The sequence below is a fragment of the Nerophis ophidion genome, linkage group LG04 (assembly GCF_033978795.1).
Source record: "Nerophis ophidion isolate RoL-2023_Sa linkage group LG04, RoL_Noph_v1.0, whole genome shotgun sequence".
Taxonomy (NCBI): Eukaryota; Metazoa; Chordata; class Actinopteri; order Syngnathiformes; family Syngnathidae; genus Nerophis; species Nerophis ophidion.
Window position 1 is genome coordinate 83,804,852 of NC_084614.1, and position 20,602 is coordinate 83,825,453.

General features: G+C 36.3%; 1 protein-coding gene across 1 annotated transcript in view; it reads right to left on the bottom strand.

Annotated features, from left to right (window-relative positions):
• aldocb (aldolase C, fructose-bisphosphate, b) overlaps positions 1 to 20,602 on the bottom strand; it is a 49,791-nt gene that overhangs the window by 4,494 nt on the left and 24,695 nt on the right. Inside the window, exons 4-8 of the mRNA XM_061899394.1 lie at positions 16,684 to 16,738; positions 16,448 to 16,608; positions 7,047 to 7,130; positions 4,388 to 4,562; positions 491 to 690 (exon numbers count right to left, since the gene is read on the bottom strand). Coding sequence (XP_061755378.1) covers positions 491 to 690; positions 4,388 to 4,562; positions 7,047 to 7,130; positions 16,448 to 16,608; positions 16,684 to 16,738 — 675 coding nt within the window. The remainder of the gene's footprint in view (positions 1 to 490; positions 691 to 4,387; positions 4,563 to 7,046; positions 7,131 to 16,447; positions 16,609 to 16,683; positions 16,739 to 20,602) is intronic.

The following is a 20,602-nucleotide window of genomic DNA, read 5'->3' on the forward strand; positions in this document are numbered from 1 at the left end:
ATTTAACATGCAGATTTCCGAAATTTCTCATGCCTAAGAACGCACGACCGACCCAATAATTGTGAAGTGAAGTGAAGTGAATTATATTTATATAGCGCTTTTCTCTAGTGACTCAAAGTGCTTTACATAGTGAAACCCAATATCTAAGTTACATTTAAAGCAGTGTGGGTGGCACTGGGAGCAGGTGGGTAAAGTGTCTTGCCCAAGGACACAACGGCAGTGACTAGGATGGCGGAAGCGGGATTCGAACCTGCAACCCTCAAGTTGCTGGCACGGCCGCTCTACCAACCGAGCTATACCGCCCCAATAATTCCGAAAAGAGAAAGAGAGGATGGAGTATTACCTGCTCACAGACGCTACCTGGTGGCTGTTTGAGCACACGACATGAACCAACACCCGCTCTTTCATGCGTCGGCCGCACGCGGGATTCTCACAGGAATGAGGCAGCAACTAACCCACTTACGGAGGGGGGGTTGGGGGCGGGTCTCACCTCGGCGCGCTTGATGAACTCCTGGGTGGCGGCCTTCTCCTTGTTGACGTCGCCTCTCCAGGCCTGCAGGGCGGAGGCCTGAAGGGCGCGGCCGTAGGAGAAGGTGAGCGCCCAGGGTTTGGCCAGCGGACAGTTGTTGATGGCGTTGAGGTTGATGCTGGCCTCCTCTTCGGACTGGCCACCTGACAGGAAGGTCACGCCTGGAGGGGAGGGGAGAGTTGTGGGTGAGAAACATGGGTGAGATGGCGGCTGCTGGTTGCAGGAGCTCGGTGCGCTCGTGTGGTTTTTCCTGTTTCCTTCTTGTTCTCATGGTGGACTCTTTTGGATTTTGGACTCATCGGAGTCCGTGTGGAGAGACGGTAGTCAACTCATACTTGCCAACCCTCCCGGAAATTCAGAGCCTCTCCCGAAAACCTGGGACAAATTTCTCCCGAAATTCAGGCGCAGCTGGAGGCCACGCCCCCTCCAGCTCCATGCGGACCTGAGTGAGGACAGTCTGATTCACGTCCACTTTCCCACAATATTAATAGCGTGTCTGCCCAATGACGTTATAACTGTAGAATGATCGAGGGCGAGTTCTTGGTTTCTTATGTGGGTTTATTGTTAGGCAGTTTCATTAACGTCCTCCCAGCGCGGTAAAAACACACAACAACAGCAGTCACGTTTTCGTCTACCATAAAGCAGTTCGTCTGCGGTAACCAGCAATGTTGTGACACTCTTAAACAGGTCAATACTGCCATCTACTGTACATGCATCTGGTTAGAAAAATAGTGACAGAGAATAGAACAAGGATGGACAATTCAACCCTTAACTCAACAATGAGTAGATGGGTGTTATGTGTGTATGTGTAAATAAATGAACACTGAAATTCAAGTATTTATATATATATATATATATATATATATAAACACAGTGGGGCAAAAAAGTATTTAGTCAGCCAGCGATTGTGCAAGTTCTCCCACTTAAAATGATGATAGAGGTCTGTAATTTTCATCATAGGTACACTTCAACTGTGAGAGACAGAATGTAAGAAAAAAATCCAGGAATTCACATTGTAGGAATTTTAAAGAATTTATTTGTAAATTATGGTGGAAAATAAGTATTTGGTCAAGCATTCAAAGCTCTCACTGATGGAAGGAGGTTTTGGCTCCAAATCTCACGATACATGGCCCCATTCATTCTTTCCTTAACACGGATCAATCGTCCTGTCCCCTTAGCAGAAAAACAGCCCCAAAGCATGATGTTTCCACCCCCATGCTTCACAGTAGGTATGGTGTTCTTGGGATGCAACTCAGTATTCTTCTTCCTCCAAACACCACCAGTTGAGTTGATACCAAAATGGATACATGGATGATACAGCAGAGGATTGGGAGAATGTCATGTGGTCAGATGAAACCAAAATAGAACTTTTTGGTATAAACTCAACTCCTCGTGTGTGGAGGAAGAAGAATACTGAGTTGCATCCCAAGAACACCACACCTACTGTGAAGCATGGGGGTGGAAACATCATGCTTTGGGGCTGTTTTTCTGCTAAGGGGACAGGACGATTGATCCGTGTTAAGGAAAGAATGAATGGGGCCATGTATCGTGAGATTTGGAGCCAAAACCTCCTTCCATCAATGAGAGTTTTGAATGCTTGACCAAATACTTATTTTCCACCATAATTTACAAATAAATTATGTAAAATTCCTACAATGCGAATTTCTGGCTTTTTTTTCACATTCTGTCTCTCACAGTTGAAGTGTACCTATGATGAAAATGACAGACCTCTGTCATCATTTGAAGTGGGAGAACTTGCACAATCGCTGGCTGACTAAATACTTATTTGCCCCACTGTGTGTATATATGAAATACTTGACTTTTAACCACTCACTATTACGTTAGATCCACTTTGGACTGGACTCTTACAATATTATGTTAGATCCACTATGGACTGGACTCTCACTATTAAGTTGGATCCACTATGGACTGGACTCTCACTATTATGTTAGATCCACTATGGACTGGACTCTCACACTATTATGCTAGATCCACTATGGACTGGACTCTCAAAATATTATGTTAGATCCACTATGGACTGGACTCTCACTATTAAGTTGGATCCACTTTGGACTGGACTCTCACTATTATGTTAGATCCACTATGGACTGGACTTTCACTATTATGTTAGATCCACTTTGGACTGGACTCTCACTATTAAGTTGGATCCACTTTGGACTGGACTCTCACTATTATGTTAGATCCACTATGGACTGGACTCTCACTATTAAGTTGGATCCACTTTGGACTGGACTCTCACTATTAAGTTGGATCCACTTTGGACTGGACTCTCACTATTATGTTAGATCCACTATGGACTGGACTCACACTATTATGCTAGATCCACTATGGACTGGACTCTCAAAATATCATGTTAGATCCACTATGGACTGGACTTTCACACTATTATGTTAGATCCACTTTGGACTGGACTCTCACTATTATGTTAGATCCACTATGGACTGGACTCTCACTATTATGTTAGATCCACTATGGACTGGACTCTCACTATTATGTTAGATCCACTATGGACTGGACTCTCACTATTATGTTAGATCCACTATGGACTGGACTCTCACTATTATGTTAGATCCACTATGGACTGGACTCTCACTATTATGTTAGATCCACTATGGACTGGACTCTCACTATTATGTTAGATCCACTAAGGACTGGACTCTCACACTATTATGTTAGATCCACTATGGACTGGACTCTCACTATTATGTTAGATCCACTATGGACTGGACTCTCACTATTATGTTAGATCCACTATGGACTGGACTCTCAAAATATTATGTTAGATCCACTATGGACTGGACTCTCACTATTATGTTGGATCCACTATGGACTGGACTCTCACTATTATGTTAGATCCACTATGGACTGGACTCTCACTATTATGTTAGATCCACTATGGACTGGACTCTCACTATTATGTTAGATCCACTATGGACTGGACTCTCACTATTATGTTAGATCCACTAAGGACTGGACTCTCACACTATTATGTTAGATCCACTATGGACTGGACTCTCACTATTATGTTAGATCCACTATGGACTGGACTCTCACTATTATGTTAGATCCACTATGGACTGGACTCTCACTATTAAGTTAGATCCACTATGGACTGGACTCTCACTATTATGTTAGATCCACTATGGACTGGACTCTCACTATTATGTTAAATCCACTATGGACTGGACTCTCACTATCAAGTTAGATCCACTATGGACTGGACTCTCACTATCAAGTTAGATCCACTATGGACTGGACTCTCAAAATATTATGTTAGATCCACTATGGACTGGACTCTCAAAATATTATGTTAGATCCACTATGGACTGGACTCTCACTATTATGTTAGATCCACTATGGACTGGAGTCTCGCCATCATGTTAGATCCACTATGGACTGGACTCTCACTATTAAGTTGGATCCACTATGAACTGGACTCTCAAACTATTATGTTAGATCCACTATGCCCACCAAGGTTTCTCATTGTCCTCCCACTGGGTTGAGTATTTCCTTGCCCTGGTGTGGGATTTGAACAGAGGATGTCGTTGTGGCTTGTGCAGCCCTTTGAGACACTTGTGATTTAGGACTATATAAATAAACATTGATTGATTGAATTTTTTTTGTTCTGCTCATTTACGGTTTTTCATCGCGTTTGTGGCTGTATGTACAAACGGCACCGCTGAGCATCAGCTTGTTATTTGTGGACTTTTTTTGCGCCTGCGCTGCAACCACATGGTTTTAATGTGCGCCTGAAAAAGTGGCGGCGGGTCACAGTAGTCTAAGGTCTAAGTGTAAACCTCAGGTGGGCTTCAAAGGCCTAAGGTGCGTGTAGCCCACCTGTGACTGCGGGGGGCACGGTGCGACGCAGGGCGGTGACGGTGGCCATGGCGATTTCCTCGTTGCTGTACTTGTTGGGGCAGGCGTGTCCGGCGGTGACCATGTTGGGCTTCAGCAGAGTCCCCTCCAGGTAGACGTGGTGGTCCGACAGGGCCTTGTACACGGCAGCTAGAACCTAGCAACGGCACACGGGTGGATTGTGAGCGTCACATCATCTTATCGTGTCGCATATGATACAGTGGGGCAAAAAAGTATTTAGTCAGCCAGTCTGGTTCACGTCCGCTCTTCCACAATACAAACAGCGTGTCTGCCCAATGACGTTATAACTGTAGAATGATGGAGGGCGAGTTCTTGGTTTCTTATGTGGGTTTATTGTTAGGCAGTTTCATTAACGTCCTCCCAGCGCGGTAACAACACACAACAACAGCAGTCACGTTTTCGTCTACCATAAAGCAGTTCGTCTGCGGTAAACAGCAATGTTGTGACACTCTTAAACAGGACAATACTGCCATCTACTGTACATGCATCTGGTTAGAAAAATAGTGACAGAGAATTGAACAAGGATGGACAATTCAACCCTTAACTCAACAATGAGTAGACTGTGTGTGTGTATATGTGTAAATAAATGAGCACTGAAATTCATGTATTTCTTTATATATATATATATATATATATATATATATATATATATATATATATATATATATATATATATATATATATATATATATATATATATATCTATCTGTGTAGCCAGCGATTGTGCAAGTTCTCCCACTTCAAATGATGACAGAGGTCTGTCATTTTCATCATAGGTACACTTCAACAGTGAGAGACAGAATGTGGAAAAAAATCCAGGAATTCACATTGTAGGAATTTTAAAGAATTTATTTGTAAATTATGGTGGAAAATAAGTATTTGGTCAACCATTCAAAGCTCTCACTGATAGAATCAATCAATCAATCAATGTTTATTTATATAGCCCCAAATCACAAATGTCTCAAAGGACTGCACAAATCATTACGACTACAACATCCTCGGAAGAACCCACAAAAGGGCAAGGAAAACTCGGTTGGTAGAGCGGCCGTGCCAGCAACTTGAGGGTTGCAGGTTCGATTCCCGCTTCTACCATCCTAGTCACTGCCGTTGTGTCCTTGGGCAAGACACTTTACCCACCTGCTCCCAGTGCCACCCACACTGCTTTAAATGTAACTTAGATATTGGGTTTCACTATGTAAAGCGCTTTGAGTCACTAGAGAAAAAGCGCTATATAAATATAATTCACTTTCACTTTCACTTTCACACCCAGTGGGCAGAGAGAATTCACATCCAGTGGGACGCCAGTGACAATGCTGACTATGAGAAACCTTGGAGAGGACCTCAGATGTGGGCAACCCCCCCCTCTGGGGGACCGAAAGCAATGGATGTCGAGCGGGTCTAACATGATACTGTGATACTGTGATGGAAGGAGGTTTTGGCTCAAAATCTCACGATACATGGCCCCATTCATTCTTCACTGAAACACGGATCAATCGTCCTGTCCCCTTAGCAGAAAAACAGCCCCAAAGCATGATGCTTCCACCCCCATGCTTCACAGTAGGTGTGGTGTTCTTGGGATGCAACTCAGTATTCTTCTTCCTCCAAACACCACCAGTTGAGTTTATACCAAAAAGTTCTATTTTGGTTTCATCTGACCACATGACATTCTCCCAATCCTCTGCTGTATCATCCATGTATCCATTTTGGTATAAACTCAACTCGTGGTGTTTGGAGGAAGAAGAATACTGAGTTGCATCCCAAGAACACCATACCTACTGTGAAGCATGGGGGTGGAAACATCATGCAATAGGCAAGCAGCTTGGTGTGAAAAAATCAACTGTGGGAGCAATTATCAGAAAATGGAAGACATACAAGACCACAGATAATCTCCCTCGATCTGGGGCTCCACGCAAGATCTCATCCCGTGGGGTCAAAATGTTAATGAGAACGGTGAGCAAAAATCCCAGAATCACACAAGGGGACCTGGTGAATGACCTGCAGAGAGCTGGGACTAAAGTAACAAAGGTTACCGTCAGTAACACACTACGCCGACAGGGAATCAAATCCTGCAGTGCCAGATGTGTCCCCCTGCTTAAGCCAGTGCATGTCCAGGCCCGTCTGAAGTTTGCCAGAGAGCACATGGGAGAATGTCATGTGGTCAGATGAAACCAAAACACAACTTTTTGGTATAAACTCAACTGGTCGTGTTTGGAGGAAGAAGAATACTGAGTTGCATCCCCGAAGAACACCATACCTACTGTGAAGCATGGGGGTGGAAACATCATGCTTTGGGGCTGTTTTTCTGCTAAGGGGACAGGACGACTGAATGAATGGGTCCATGTATCGTGAGATTTGGAGCCAAAACCTCCTTCCATCAGTGAGAGCTTTGAATGGTTGACCAAATACTTATTTTCCACCATCATTTACAATTAAATTCTTTAAAATTCCTACATTGTGAATTTCCTAGATTTTTTTCCACATTCTGTCTCTCACAGTTGAAGTGTACCTATGATGAAAATGACAGACCTCTGTCATCATTTGAAGTGGGAGAACTTGCACAATCGCTGGCTGACTAAATACTTATTTGCCCCACTAAGTGTATGTTTGAGTATTAGATCACCTTCTCACTGACGTACTGGCAGCGTTTCAGGTCATGGTCGCCATCAGGGAGGATCTCTGGCTCCACGATGGGAACGATGCCATTCTGAAAGAGGATATTTGACATAATTACATACGCTAACAGAACTCAATACCACGCAAATTGATTGGATCGAACTATTATCGGCGCCGATATTTGCCATTTTGACGTATATCGGTCTACAACAGCAGGTACTTTATATACAGTTTATAGTATTTAAAATGATAATAATTAGTGAAGTAGATATTAATAAGCACTGCTCAAGCACCGGCGCTTTTGCCCTGCATGAAAAAATTATTTTCCCCCCCAAATGTTCATTTAAGTATAAATAAATACTCTCATTGACAATAATTCTCCACAAATATGTTTTAATCTCTGACAGCATTTATTTGAGTTCTTGTGAGAATTCTTCGCGGCGCACCCCTCCTCTTCTTCTCTCCCCCCTGCAGTGCTGGTGCTCGGATTTCTTTCACTTTTTGCCAGGAAATCCAGTTTTTGTCTTCTATAACTAAAATGTTCAGACTTAATCGAGACTATTAGATAACTAAAATATTAACAATTAAATCAAGTCTATTAGATAACTAAAATGTTCAGAAATAATTGAGACTATTAGATAACTAATAGGTTCGGAAATAATCGAGGCTATTAAACAACTAAAATGTTCAGAATTAATCAAGTCTATTAGATGACTAAAATGTTCAGAATTAATCGGGACTGTTAGATAACTAAAATGTTCAGATTTAATTGACTCTATAAAATAACTAAAATATTCAGAAGTAATCGGGCCTACTGGATAATTAATAACTAACATGTTCAGAAATAATCGAGTCTAATAGCTGAAATGTTCAGAATTAATCAAGTCTATTAGATAACTAAAATGTTAAAATTTAATCAATACATTTTAAAAATTAATCAAGTCTGTTAGATAACTTAAATGTTCGGAATTAATCGAGAATATTAGATTACTAAAATGAAGTGAATTGAAGTGAATTATATTTATATAGCGCTTTTCTCTAGTGACTCAAAGCGCTTTACATAGTGAAACCCAATATTTAAGTTACATTTAAACCAGTGTGGGTGGCACCGGGAGCAGGTGGGTAAAGTGTCTTGCCCAAGGACACAACGGCAGTGACTAGGCTGGCAGAAGCGGGAATCGAACCTGCAACCCTCAAGTTGCTGGCACGGCCACTCTACCAACCGAGCTATACCGCCCCACATATATATAAGTATACATACATACACATATATGTATGTCTATATGCATACATATATATATTGTCTGTCATCTCAACATACATATATACACATTTATACATATACATACATACATACGTATATACATCTATACATACATATAATACATAAAATAACATTTTACATTGTTGTAAAAGGTAGCAAATGCAGCTTTCTATAAGGGTTGCAACATTTTCATTAGTAATGGATCAGAATTACCAGGATTTGAAAGCATTTTGCTGGAAATGAGCAAACATTTTAGTTCATTTAGAAAACATCCTGCGATAAAATTTGCCTCAACCAAAGTATTTAATGCAATTTTGATTCACTGTTTTAGGAATTTATTCATCAGTCCAATCACCAGTTGTGTTTTTGTGATTCAAATGATAGATTAAAGTACTATTAGTCAATGTATTAAAAAAAAAAAACATCCTTATGTGTTTTTTTCTTTCTGTTGGTTTCCCTGGTTGAAAAATATTTGGGATCGATTATAATAAAGGCACTGTCTCTCGACCTAACTCAGCTGGGATAGGCTCCAGCTTACTTGAGACCCTAGGTAAGCGCTATAGAAAATGGATGGGTAATAAAGACATTACAGTGGACAACAAACACTATGTAACATATTTTACACGGTGAACTGTGACGCTGCAGTGTATACATGCAGGCACATGGGTACATTTCAGGGAAAAAAAGAAAAGAAAAAAAGCCAAAAGTAAGTAAATACTGAAAATAAACTGAATTTGCAAAAAACTGTTTTCGTTTTTAAATTGAACCTGCAAGTTATTTTCTTTCCAAACCATTTTTTTTTTCTATAGTAACAAGTTAGAACCATTGTTGCTATAAAAATTAATCTAATGTGCTGTTTATTACCACATATTCTTGTTCATATTCCTATGGAACATGAACTTTGCGTAATGTGCTTTCAAAGCAGGCAGGACATTTAAATAGAGCCGATTGTGTGCAAATATTTAAAATGTCTTACACTTTTTTTTTTTTTTTACATTTTGTCAAGTACTGAACAAGTGCAGGATATTTGTAAACACATGTTTACACTTTGTGTGGGGCACTGTGCACATACAATAATTTTATTTTCACAAACGCTCCTATATCATATTAAGGGTAAATTTCACACCAGTTTTGCCTTCTACAGCCATTAAAAAGTCATTCCTGTCTTGTAAAATACTAATAAAAAAAGATAATTATTTTCTTCGAAAACGAGAAGAAAATACGATTGTGCGTTTCATGCAATATAAAAACTAAAATTATATAAAACCTAAAATGAGCACAAAAAGAAAAAAAAAAAAGGAATACTAAAAACATAACAGAGCATGTTCACATTTTGTTAGTTGACCTATTTGTGGTGAACCTAAAGATGTTTACTCTGCTAATTATTTTTTTTAAGCTAAAACCTAAAAAAAACCCAAACTAAATTAAAGTGACTAAACAGTCCTGTTGATAGCAATGACCCATAGTGACCACTAGTGTCTATGAAGGTTTTCATTCACCCAGGTCTTTGTCATCTCAGGGCATTCAATCTGACCAAACAGTCCAGATTGCCCCGAGATGACCACAAGTCCTTCTATTAGTAACGCCTGAGCATTACTGTACTTTGCAGCAAAACTGGAGAGATATTTTCTACACTGCAGGAGACATGTTCTACACTGCAAAAGTAGTATTCTTGCACACTGTAGACTTGACTTGAAATCCAAAACAAATGCAAAAGAGTCCGCACCATCATTGATGTTGAAAATTAATCAAGTCTGTTAGATAAGTAAAGTGTTCAGAATTAATCGAGACCATTAGATAACTAATATGTTCAGAAATAATGGAGTCTAATAATTAAAATGTTCAGAATCAATCAATTTATCAGATAACTAAAATGTTCAGAATTAATCGAGTCTATTAGATAACTAAAATGTTCAAAATTAATCAATAATGTTGAAAATTAATCAAGTCTGTTAGATAACTAACATTTTCAGAATTAATCAAGTGTATTAGATGACTAAATTGTTCAAAATTAATCAAATCTGTTAGATAACTAAAATGTCCAGAATTAATCGAGACTATTAGATACCTAAAATGTTCAGCCTTAATCGAGTCTATTAGATAACTAAAATATTCAGAAGTAATCAAGCCTATTCGACATCTAAAATGTTCAGAATTAATTTAGTTTATTAGATAACTAATATGTTCAGAAATAATCGAGTCTATTAGATAACTAAAATATACAAAAGAAATCGAGCCTATTAGATAACTAATAACCAATATGTTCAGAAATAATCGAGTCTAATAACTAAAATGTTTAGAATTAATCAAGTCTATTAGATAACTAAAATGTTAACATTTAATCAATAAATTTTAAAAATGAATCAAGTCTGTTAGATATCTTAAATGTTCAGAATTAATCGAGACTATTAGATTACTAAAATGTTGAAAATTAATCAAGTCTGTTAGATAAGTAAAATGTTCAGAATTAATCGAGACTGTTAAGATAACTAATAACTAATATGTTCAGAAATAATGGAGTCTAATAACTAAAATCTTCAGAATCAATCAATTTATCAGATAACTAAAATGTTCAGAATTAATCGAGTCTATTAGATGACTAAAATGTTCAAAATTAATCAATAATGTTGAAAATTAATGAAGTCTGTTAGATAACTAAAATTTTCTGAATTAATCAAGTGTATTAGATGACTAAATTGTTCAAAATTAATCAAGTCTGTTAGATAACTAAAATGTTCAGAATTAATCGAGACTATTAGATACCTAAAATGTTCAGCCTTAATCAAGTCTATTAGATAACTAAACTATTTAGAAGTACTCAAGCCTTTTTGACAACTAAAATGTTCAGAATTAATTGAGTCTATTAGATAACTGATATGTTAAGAAATAATCGAGTGTATTAAATAACTAAAATGTTCAGAATCAATCAAGCTTATCAGATAATTAAAATGTTCAGAAATAATCGGGTCTATTAGATAACTAAAATGTTAAAAATTAATCAATAAATGTTGAAAATTAATCGAGTCTGTTAGATATCTAAAATTTTCAGAATTAATTGAGACTATTAGATAACTAAAATGTTCAAAATTAATCAAGTCTGTTGGATAAATAAAATGTTCAGAATTAATCAAGTCTATTAGATAACTAAAATGTTCAGAAATAATTGAGACTGTTAGATAACTAATAGGCTCAGAAATAATCAAGTCTATTAAACAACTAAAATATTCAGAATTAATCAAGTCTATTAAATAACTAAAATGTTCAGAATCAATCAATTTATCAGATAACTAAAATGTTCAGAATTAATTGAGTCTACTAGATAACTAAAATGTTCAAAATTAATCAATAATGTTGAAAATTAATCAAGTCTGTTAGATAACTAACATTTTCAGAATAATCAAGTGTATTAGATTACTAAATTGTTCAAAATTAATCAAGTCTGATAGATAACTAAAATATTCAGAATTAATCGAGACTATTAGATACCTAAAATGTTCAGCCTTAATCGAGTCTATTAGATAACTAAAATATTCAAAAGTAATCAAGCCTCTTCGACAACTAAAATTTTCATAATTAATTGAGTCTATTAGATAACCAATATGTTCAGAAATAATCGAGTCTATTAAATAACTAAAATGTTCAGAATCAATCAATTTATCAGATAACTAAAATGTTCAGAATTAATCGAGTCTATTAGATAACTAAAATGTTCAAAATTAATCAATAATGTTGAAAATTAATCAAGTCTGTTAGATAACTAACATTTTCAGAATTAATCAAGTGTATTAGATGACTAAATTGTTCAAAATTAATCAAATCTGTTAGATAACTAAAATGTCCAGAATTAATCGAGACTATTAGATACCTAAAATGTTCAGCCTTAATCGAGTCTATTAGATAACTAAAATATTCAGAAGTACTCAAGCCTATTTGACAACTAAAATGTTCAGAATTAATTGAGTCTATTAGATAACTAATATGTTCAGAAATAATCGAGTCTATTAAATAACTAAAATGTTCAAAATCAATCAAGTTTATCAGATAACTAAAATGTTCAGAATGAATCGAGTCTATTAGATAACTAAAATGTTAAAAATTAATCAATAAATGTTGAAAATTAATCCAGTCTGTTAGATAACTAAAATTTTCAGAATTAATCGAGACTATTAGATAACTAAAATGTTCAAAATTAATCAAGTCTGTTGGATAAGTTAAATGTTCAGAATTAAACGAGACTGTTAGATAACTAATAAGTTCAGAAATAATCGAGTCTAATAACTAAAATGTTCAGAATTAATCAAGTCTATCAGACAACTAAATTGTTCAAATTAAATCGATAAATGTTAAAAATTAATCAAGTCTGTTAGATAACTAAAATGTTCAGAATTAATCAAAACTATTAGATTACTAAAATGTTGAAAATTAATCAACTCTGTTAGATAAGTAAAATGTTCAGAATTAATCGAGACCATTAGATAACTAATAACTAATATGTTTAGAAATAATGGAGTCTAATAACTAAAATGTTCAGAATCAATCAAGTTTATCAGATAACTAAAATGTTCAGATTTAATCGAGTCAATACAATAACTAAAATGTTTAGAATCAATCGAGTCCATTAGATAACTAATATGTTCAGTAATAATAGATTCTATTAGATAAATAAAATGTTAGGAATCAATCGAGTCTATCAGATAACTAAAATGTTCAGAATTAATTGAGTCTATTAGATAACTAAAATGTTCGGAATTAATCAAGTCTGTTAGATAACTAAATGTTCGGCATAATCGGGTCTACTAGATAACTAAAATATTCAGAATTAATCGAGTCTATTAGATAACTAAATGTTCAGAATTATTCAAGTCTACTAGAAAACTAAATGTTCAAAATTAATCAGGTCTTTCTAAAATGTTCAGAATGAATAGAGTCTATTAGATAACTAAAATGTTCAGAATGAATACAGTCTATTAGAACATTTAAATTTTCAGAAAAAAACAACTCTATTAGATAACTAATATGTTCAGAAATAATTGAAAAACATTTGTCCGTTGGAGTCGCTCGACAAGCCTCCGTCCGCAACACTCGGAGCGTGGGCTCATTAAAGAAGCGCCACGAGTCTCATGTTCCGTCATTCAATCAAATGCGACACAGATCGATGGATATTTCTGCCAAAAATGCAAACTTTGTGTAAATATCTTGACAAATATGAGATGATCACATAAGTGAAGAAGAGCAGGCAGCAGCTCACACATTCTCGTACTTTCTGTAACATCCAGGAAGACATTTTTTCTTCTATATTTTGAAACGCATAATGTCGATGCTCCTCCTAGACACGCGTAATAAAAACTTTTGATGTTTTTTGTTGCTAAATTAAAACACAACATCAAACATTATGTTGCTTCTGGTCCCACCTTTCCTAAAAATAATTGTGGACGGGGGCGTGGTCTGCGGGCCTGCCGCGAAGCCAGCGGCAGGTGAGTAGATTGCCCAGCTGGTACAGGTTATCTAATCACCTGTCACCTTTATTAGCAGCAGCCGGGCCGAGACATGGTTGTTGGAGTTGGAGCCAGAAAGAGAGACAGGCACAGAGACCGGGAAAACGGAGACACGCCGGCCTGGAAAGTCCCAAATATATATTGCTGGAAAGCAGTGAAGTGAAGTGAATTTTATTTATATAGCGCTTTTCTCCAGTGACTCAAAGCGCTTTATATTGTGAAACCCAGTATTTAAGTTACATTTTTAAAACAGTGTGGGTGGCACTGGGAGCAGGTGGGTAAAGTGTCTTGCCCAAGGACACAACGGCAGTGACTAGGATGGCAGAAGCGAGTATCGAACCCGCCCACGTACGGAGACAATTGGTGCCAATGTGAACGTCTCTGCACGTGGGCGGGTTCTCCTGACGCCAACAGATCTTCGGGAGCCCGGTAGAGCGGTTGAATCAAGTCTTTTATTGACATAAACACCCGAGGATGGCTTGCTTTCCAGCAATATATATTTGGGACTTTCCAGTCCGATGTGTCTCTGTTTTCCCTCTGTGCGTGTCTCTCTCTCTGGCTCCAACTCCAACAACGTGTCTCGGTCCGGCTGCTGCTAATAAAGGCGACAGGTGATTAAATAACCAGTCCCAGCTGGGCAATCCACTCGCCTGCCGCTGGCTTTGAGGCCAGTCCTTACACACACGGCCCGCAGACCACGCCCCCCTCCACAATAATGTTCAAATAACTACTTCAAGCCTTGTCCAGATGTTTAAAGACATATAATATTCATGTTTAAATGACTTTTTATGCAAATGAATATCACCTCCAAGTATCAGTTATCGTCCTCATTGACTGCTAATCATCCGTATCGACCCCCTAAAAAACATACGGGTGGATCTCTACTTTTAATACTGCAAATCTCTACTTTTAATACTGCAAATCTCTACTTTTAATACTGCAAATCTCTACTTTTAATACTGCAAATATCCACTTTTAATACTGCAAATATCCACTTTTAATACTGCAAGCCTCTACTTTTAATACTGCAACTCTCTACTTTTAATACTGCAAATCTCTACTTTTGATACTGCAACTCTCTACTTTTAATACTGCAAATCTCTACTTTTAATACTGCAAATCTCTACTTTTAATACTGCAAATCTCTACTTTTACTACTGCAACTCTGTACTTTTACTACTGCAACTCTGTACTTTTAATACTGCAACTCTGTACTTTTAATACTGCAAATCTGTACTTTTAATACTGCAACTATCTACTTTTAATACTGCAAATCTCTACTTTTAATACTGCAACTCTCTACTTTTAATACTGCAACTCTCTACTTTTAATACTGCAAATCTGTACTTTTAATACTGCAAATCTCTACTTTTAATACTGCAAATCTCTACTTTTAATACTGCAAATATCCACTTTTAATACTGCAAATCTCTACTTTTAATACTGCAAATCTCTATTTTTAATACTGCAAATCTCTACTTTTAATACTGCAAATCTCTACTTTTAATACTGCAAATCTCTACTTTTAATACTGCAAATCTGTACTTTTAATACTGCAAATCTCTACTTTTAATACTGCAAATCTCTACTTTTAATACTGCAAATATCCACTTTTAATACTGCAAATCTCTACTTTTAATACTGCAAATCTCTACTTTTAATACTGCAAATCTCTACTTTTAATACTGCAAATCTCTACTTTTAATACTGCAAATCTCTACTTTTAATACTGCAAATCTCTACTTTTAAAACTGCAAATCTCTACTTTTAATACTGCAAATCGCTACTTTTAATACTGCAACTCTCTACTTTTAATACTGCAACTCTCTACTTTTAATACTGCAAATCTCTACTTTTAATACTGCAAATCTCTACTTTTAATACTGCAAATCTCTACTTTTAATACTGCAAATCTCTACTTTTAATTCTGCAAATCTCTACTTTTAATACTGCAAGCCTCTACTTTTAATACTGCAAATCTCTACTTTTAATACTGCAACTCTCTACTTTTAATACTGCAACTCTCTACTTTTAATACTGCAACTCTCTACTTTTAATACTGAAAATCTCTACTTTTAATACTGCAAGCCTCTACTTTTAATACTGCAAGCCTCTACTTTTAATACTGCAAATCTCTACTTTTAATATTGCAAATCTCTACTTTTAATACTGCAAATCTCTACTTTTAATACTGCAAATCTGTACTTTTAATACTGCAAATCTCTACTTTTAATACTGCAAATCTGTACTTTTAATACTGCAAATCTCTACTTTTAATACTGCAAATCTGTACTTTTAATACTGCAAATCTCTACTTTTAATACTGCAACTCTCTACTTTTAATACTGCAAATCTCTACTTTTAATACTGCAACTCTCTACTTTTAATACTGCAACTCTCTACTTTTAATACTGCAACTCTCTACTTTTAATACTGCAACTCTCTACTTTTAATACTGCAAATCTCTACTTTTAATACTGCAACTCTCTACTTCTAATACTGCAAATCTCTACTTTTAATACTGCAAATCTCTACTTTTAATACTGCAAATCTCTACTTTTAATACTGCAAATCTCTACTTTTAATACTGCAAATCTCTACTTTTAATACTGCAAATCTCTACTTTTAATACTGCAAATCGCCACCAACCTGCTGGCAAATGCTAGCGTAGCGCGCTAGCACGTTAGCGTTCTCCAAGATGGCCAGCTCGGATGGCGTGGTGTCGCTGATCTTCAGCACGCAGCGCCACTTGGCAAAGTCGGCGCCATCCTTCTTGTACTGGGCGCAGCGCTCGGACAGCCCGTCCAGACCTGCTTGACGGCACGCGGGCGTTAAAAGTGTCCAGAAGTCACAACTATCGTATTATTCACAATGCTTCCTGGTACCTTGAGTGGTGGTCTCTCCATTGGTTCCGGCGAGGGGCACCACACCTTTGTCCACCTGCAGAGATGTTTTATTTTATATAGACTGGATTGGGCACAAGTGAACACTATTATGGCAAAATAATACAATAAAATAGGATACAATAGAATAGAAAGTACTTTTTTGATCCCTGGGGGGAATTCAGCACCACAGTTCGCTCACAATAGAGAATAAACACTAAGGTATTTTTCTTTACATGTGAATAATATAAATACAGTCTATTATACAGCATTATTCACATGTGAATAACAAATACGGTCTATTATGCCGTATTATTTACATGTGAATAACATAAATATGGTCTATTATACAGCATCATTCACATGTGAATAATATAAATACAGTCTATTTATTATACAGCATTATTCACATGTGAATAATATAAATACAGTCTATTATACAGCATTATTCACATGTGAATAACATAAATACTGTCTATTATACAGCACTATTCACATGTGAATAATATAAATATGGTTTATTACACAGCATTATTCACATGTGAATAATATCAATACAGTCTATTATACAGCATTATTCACATGTGAATAACATAAATACAGTCTATTATACAGCATAATTCACATGTGAATAATATAAATACAGTCTATTATACAGCATTATTCACATGTGAATAACATAAATACGGTCTATTAAACAGCATTATTCCCATGTGAATAATATAAATACAGTCTATTAAACAGCATTACTCACATGTGAATAACATAAATACAGTCTATTATACAGCATTATTCACATGTGAATAACATAAATACAGTCTATTAAACAGCATCATTCCCATGTGAATAATATAAATACAGTCTATTAAACAGCATTACTCACATGTGAATAATATAAATACAGTCTATTATACAGCATTATTCACATGTGAATAACATAAATACAGTCTATTATACAGCACTATTCACATGTGAATAATATAAATATGGTTTATTACACAGCATTATTTACATGTTAATAACATAAATACAGTCTATTATACAGCATTATTCACATGTGAATAATATAAATACAGTCTATTATACAGCATTATTCATACATGAATAATACAAATACAGTCTATTATATAACATTATTAATTTTTCACATAATATTTGAGTATTCATGTGATTGATGTATTATTGCTTCTCTCCACTGCATTGGCCTGTTCTGTGTCTAAAAGATTGAACTCTTGCTAAATTCCTGCGGTATTGTGCAGATTCCTGAGATGGCTCGGCTTGGTTCTTCTTGCAACGAGTTAAGGACTGTCAAAGATCCCAAATTTGTATTATATTTTAATTTCGGTCACAAGGTAACTCTCCAAATGGGTTTATGTTGTGATTGATGCTGTATTACTGACATTTCCAATGTTTAACTAAAACATTCCTGTTCACAACCAGATTAGTTTTTCCAACTCTTTCCCCCTCAGTTTCTTTGTCTCATGCTCTTTTTCTTCCCTTTTTCTTTCCTGTAATCTGATGACTATTTTAGTATTCATGTGATTTATGCTGTATTGCTTCTTCTTGCATCGTCCGACACACTTTTAAGAACATTTTGAAAAATTCTCTTTTTAGTAAAGCTTTCAGTTAATGCACCTTTTAACTATCATTCTTAATCCACTTTTTTTATGATGTCTTCCCATTGAATTGGTTTTACTTCACCTATGTTTTGTATAGCGCTTTGTGATTTTATCTGTGAAAAGCGCTTTATAAACAACATTTGCTTACTTACTTACATACCAGGAAGACGAGAAAAAGACTGTCAAAGATCCCAAATTTGTATTTGTCTTTTGGTCATAAGGTAGCTCTCCAAATGGGTTTATTTTGTGATTGATGCTGTATTACTGACATTTCCAATGTTTAACTAAAACATTCCTGTTCACAACCAGATTAGAGTTTTTCTTCGTCGTTGCCTCAACTCCTCCTCTCTCTTCTCACAAGATCCGGAAGTTTCTTATTGTCACTCCCCTTTAATCTGATGAATATTTAAGTATTCATGTGATTTATGTCGAAAAGATATAACTTTTTTTTTTAGAACACCCTGCTGAATTCCTGCGATATTGTGCGGATTCTTTCGATGGCTCGGCTTGGTTCTTCTTGCATCGTCCGGCACACATGCCAAGAAGATAAAACTAGGACTGTCAAAGATACCAAATCTGCATTGTATTTGTCTTTTGGTCAAAATGTGTTTATTTTGTGATTGATGCTGTATTACTGCCGTTTCCAATGTTTAACTAAAACATTCCTGTTCACGACCACATTAGAGTTTTTCCTCCTCTTTCCCCACCAAAAGAGGGCCTCTCTCTTCTCACAAGATCTGTAAGTTTCTCTTTATCGCTCGCTTTTTCTTCCTTTTACTCAGCGTAAACTTGCTTTCCTGTAATCTGATGAACATTTTAGTATTCATGTAAATTGCATCGTCCGGCACACATACAAAGAAGACAAAACAAGGACTGTCAAAGTTGTGTTATGTTTGTCTTTTGAACAGAGGGTAACTCTCCAAATGGATTTCCTTTGTGATTGATGCTGTATTACTGCCATTTCCAATGTTTAACTAAAACATTCCTCTTCACGAGCAGATTAGAGTTTTTCCACCTCTCAGTACGCTCTTTTTCTTCCTTTTAATCAGCATAAACTTTGTTCTCTGTAATCTGATGTTATCTAATATCTCAAACAATTACTAAAAAGGGCTTAGCTTTCGCCGGACATTTCTTTAATGAAGAAGTCAACTCTCAAAACAACACTCTTGAGGCCCGTCTGCCTTCAGCACCTGGCCTTGTGTTGGCGTCAACACTGGGGGAGGCTCTGTGTGTCACTAAACACGCCGAGTCGTGCGTTTTCCATCCCTGGGCTGGCTTTAAGGAGAAAATAAACACTCCTCATGACTCTAGGGAAGACTCCCTCGGCCTGACTCCTCAGAGAATGCCGTCATGGACCTTCCTTTGCCCACAGGAAAAGAGGTCTTATCTTATGTTAAGCCTTGGATTAAAGTTTATATTTGTGTCCTGGACAGCTTTGACCGTCCAAACAGACTAAAATTTGTTTTAACAGAATGTGTCAATTTGGTGTGTACATTTTTTTTGTAACAGTTCTTAATCAATTAAAAATAAATAAATAAATAATAACAAATAATAATAAAAAATGTATATATATATATATATATTTTCCGTTTCAAAGTCTGTCCTGTCCAGCCACTTTATTAAATGTTTGGGTAAAATTTTACTCAACAAAACTAGGTTTCTTTTAAGTCATATAGAAATTGAACAGAGCCGTTTTATCTATTTTATGGAACTTTTTGCTAGTTTTCACCTTCACAACCAGTAGAATATATAGATTGTTGTTAAAAAAAGAACTACAAAATGTAATTTCTAATCCAAAAACCTAACCCCAAAACTCAAAACTTGCGCTCTAGCGCCCCCTAGGAATAAAACACAGACAAAACTGTTTTTAAGGATCCTCTTGTTTTGATGCTGTTTGCTATAAATTGTCTCAATATGGGAAACAATTGCACACAAACGTTGCCGGAACATAGTTTCTATTGGCTCAATAAAACCTACTGAATTGTCGTTTTTACAATGCAGATAATTTTAAGCAAAAGCGTCACATTAATTTCAAAAAAGCATCATAACCTTTGCTTTTTTCCCCAACTACATCACTTATTATTACTCACTGCAGACTTAATTAACACCAACAAACATGATAAACATCACTTACTGTACAATGTCTGCTGTCGTTAGTATGCTGATCGCTATGATGTTCATATATTCTCAGATTATATAAACAATGACTCGTAATTCTCACAAAGAAAAGGGGGGACGGCGTGGCGAAGTTGGTAGAGTGGCTATGCCAGCAATCTGAGGGTTCCTGGTTCAATCCCCACCTT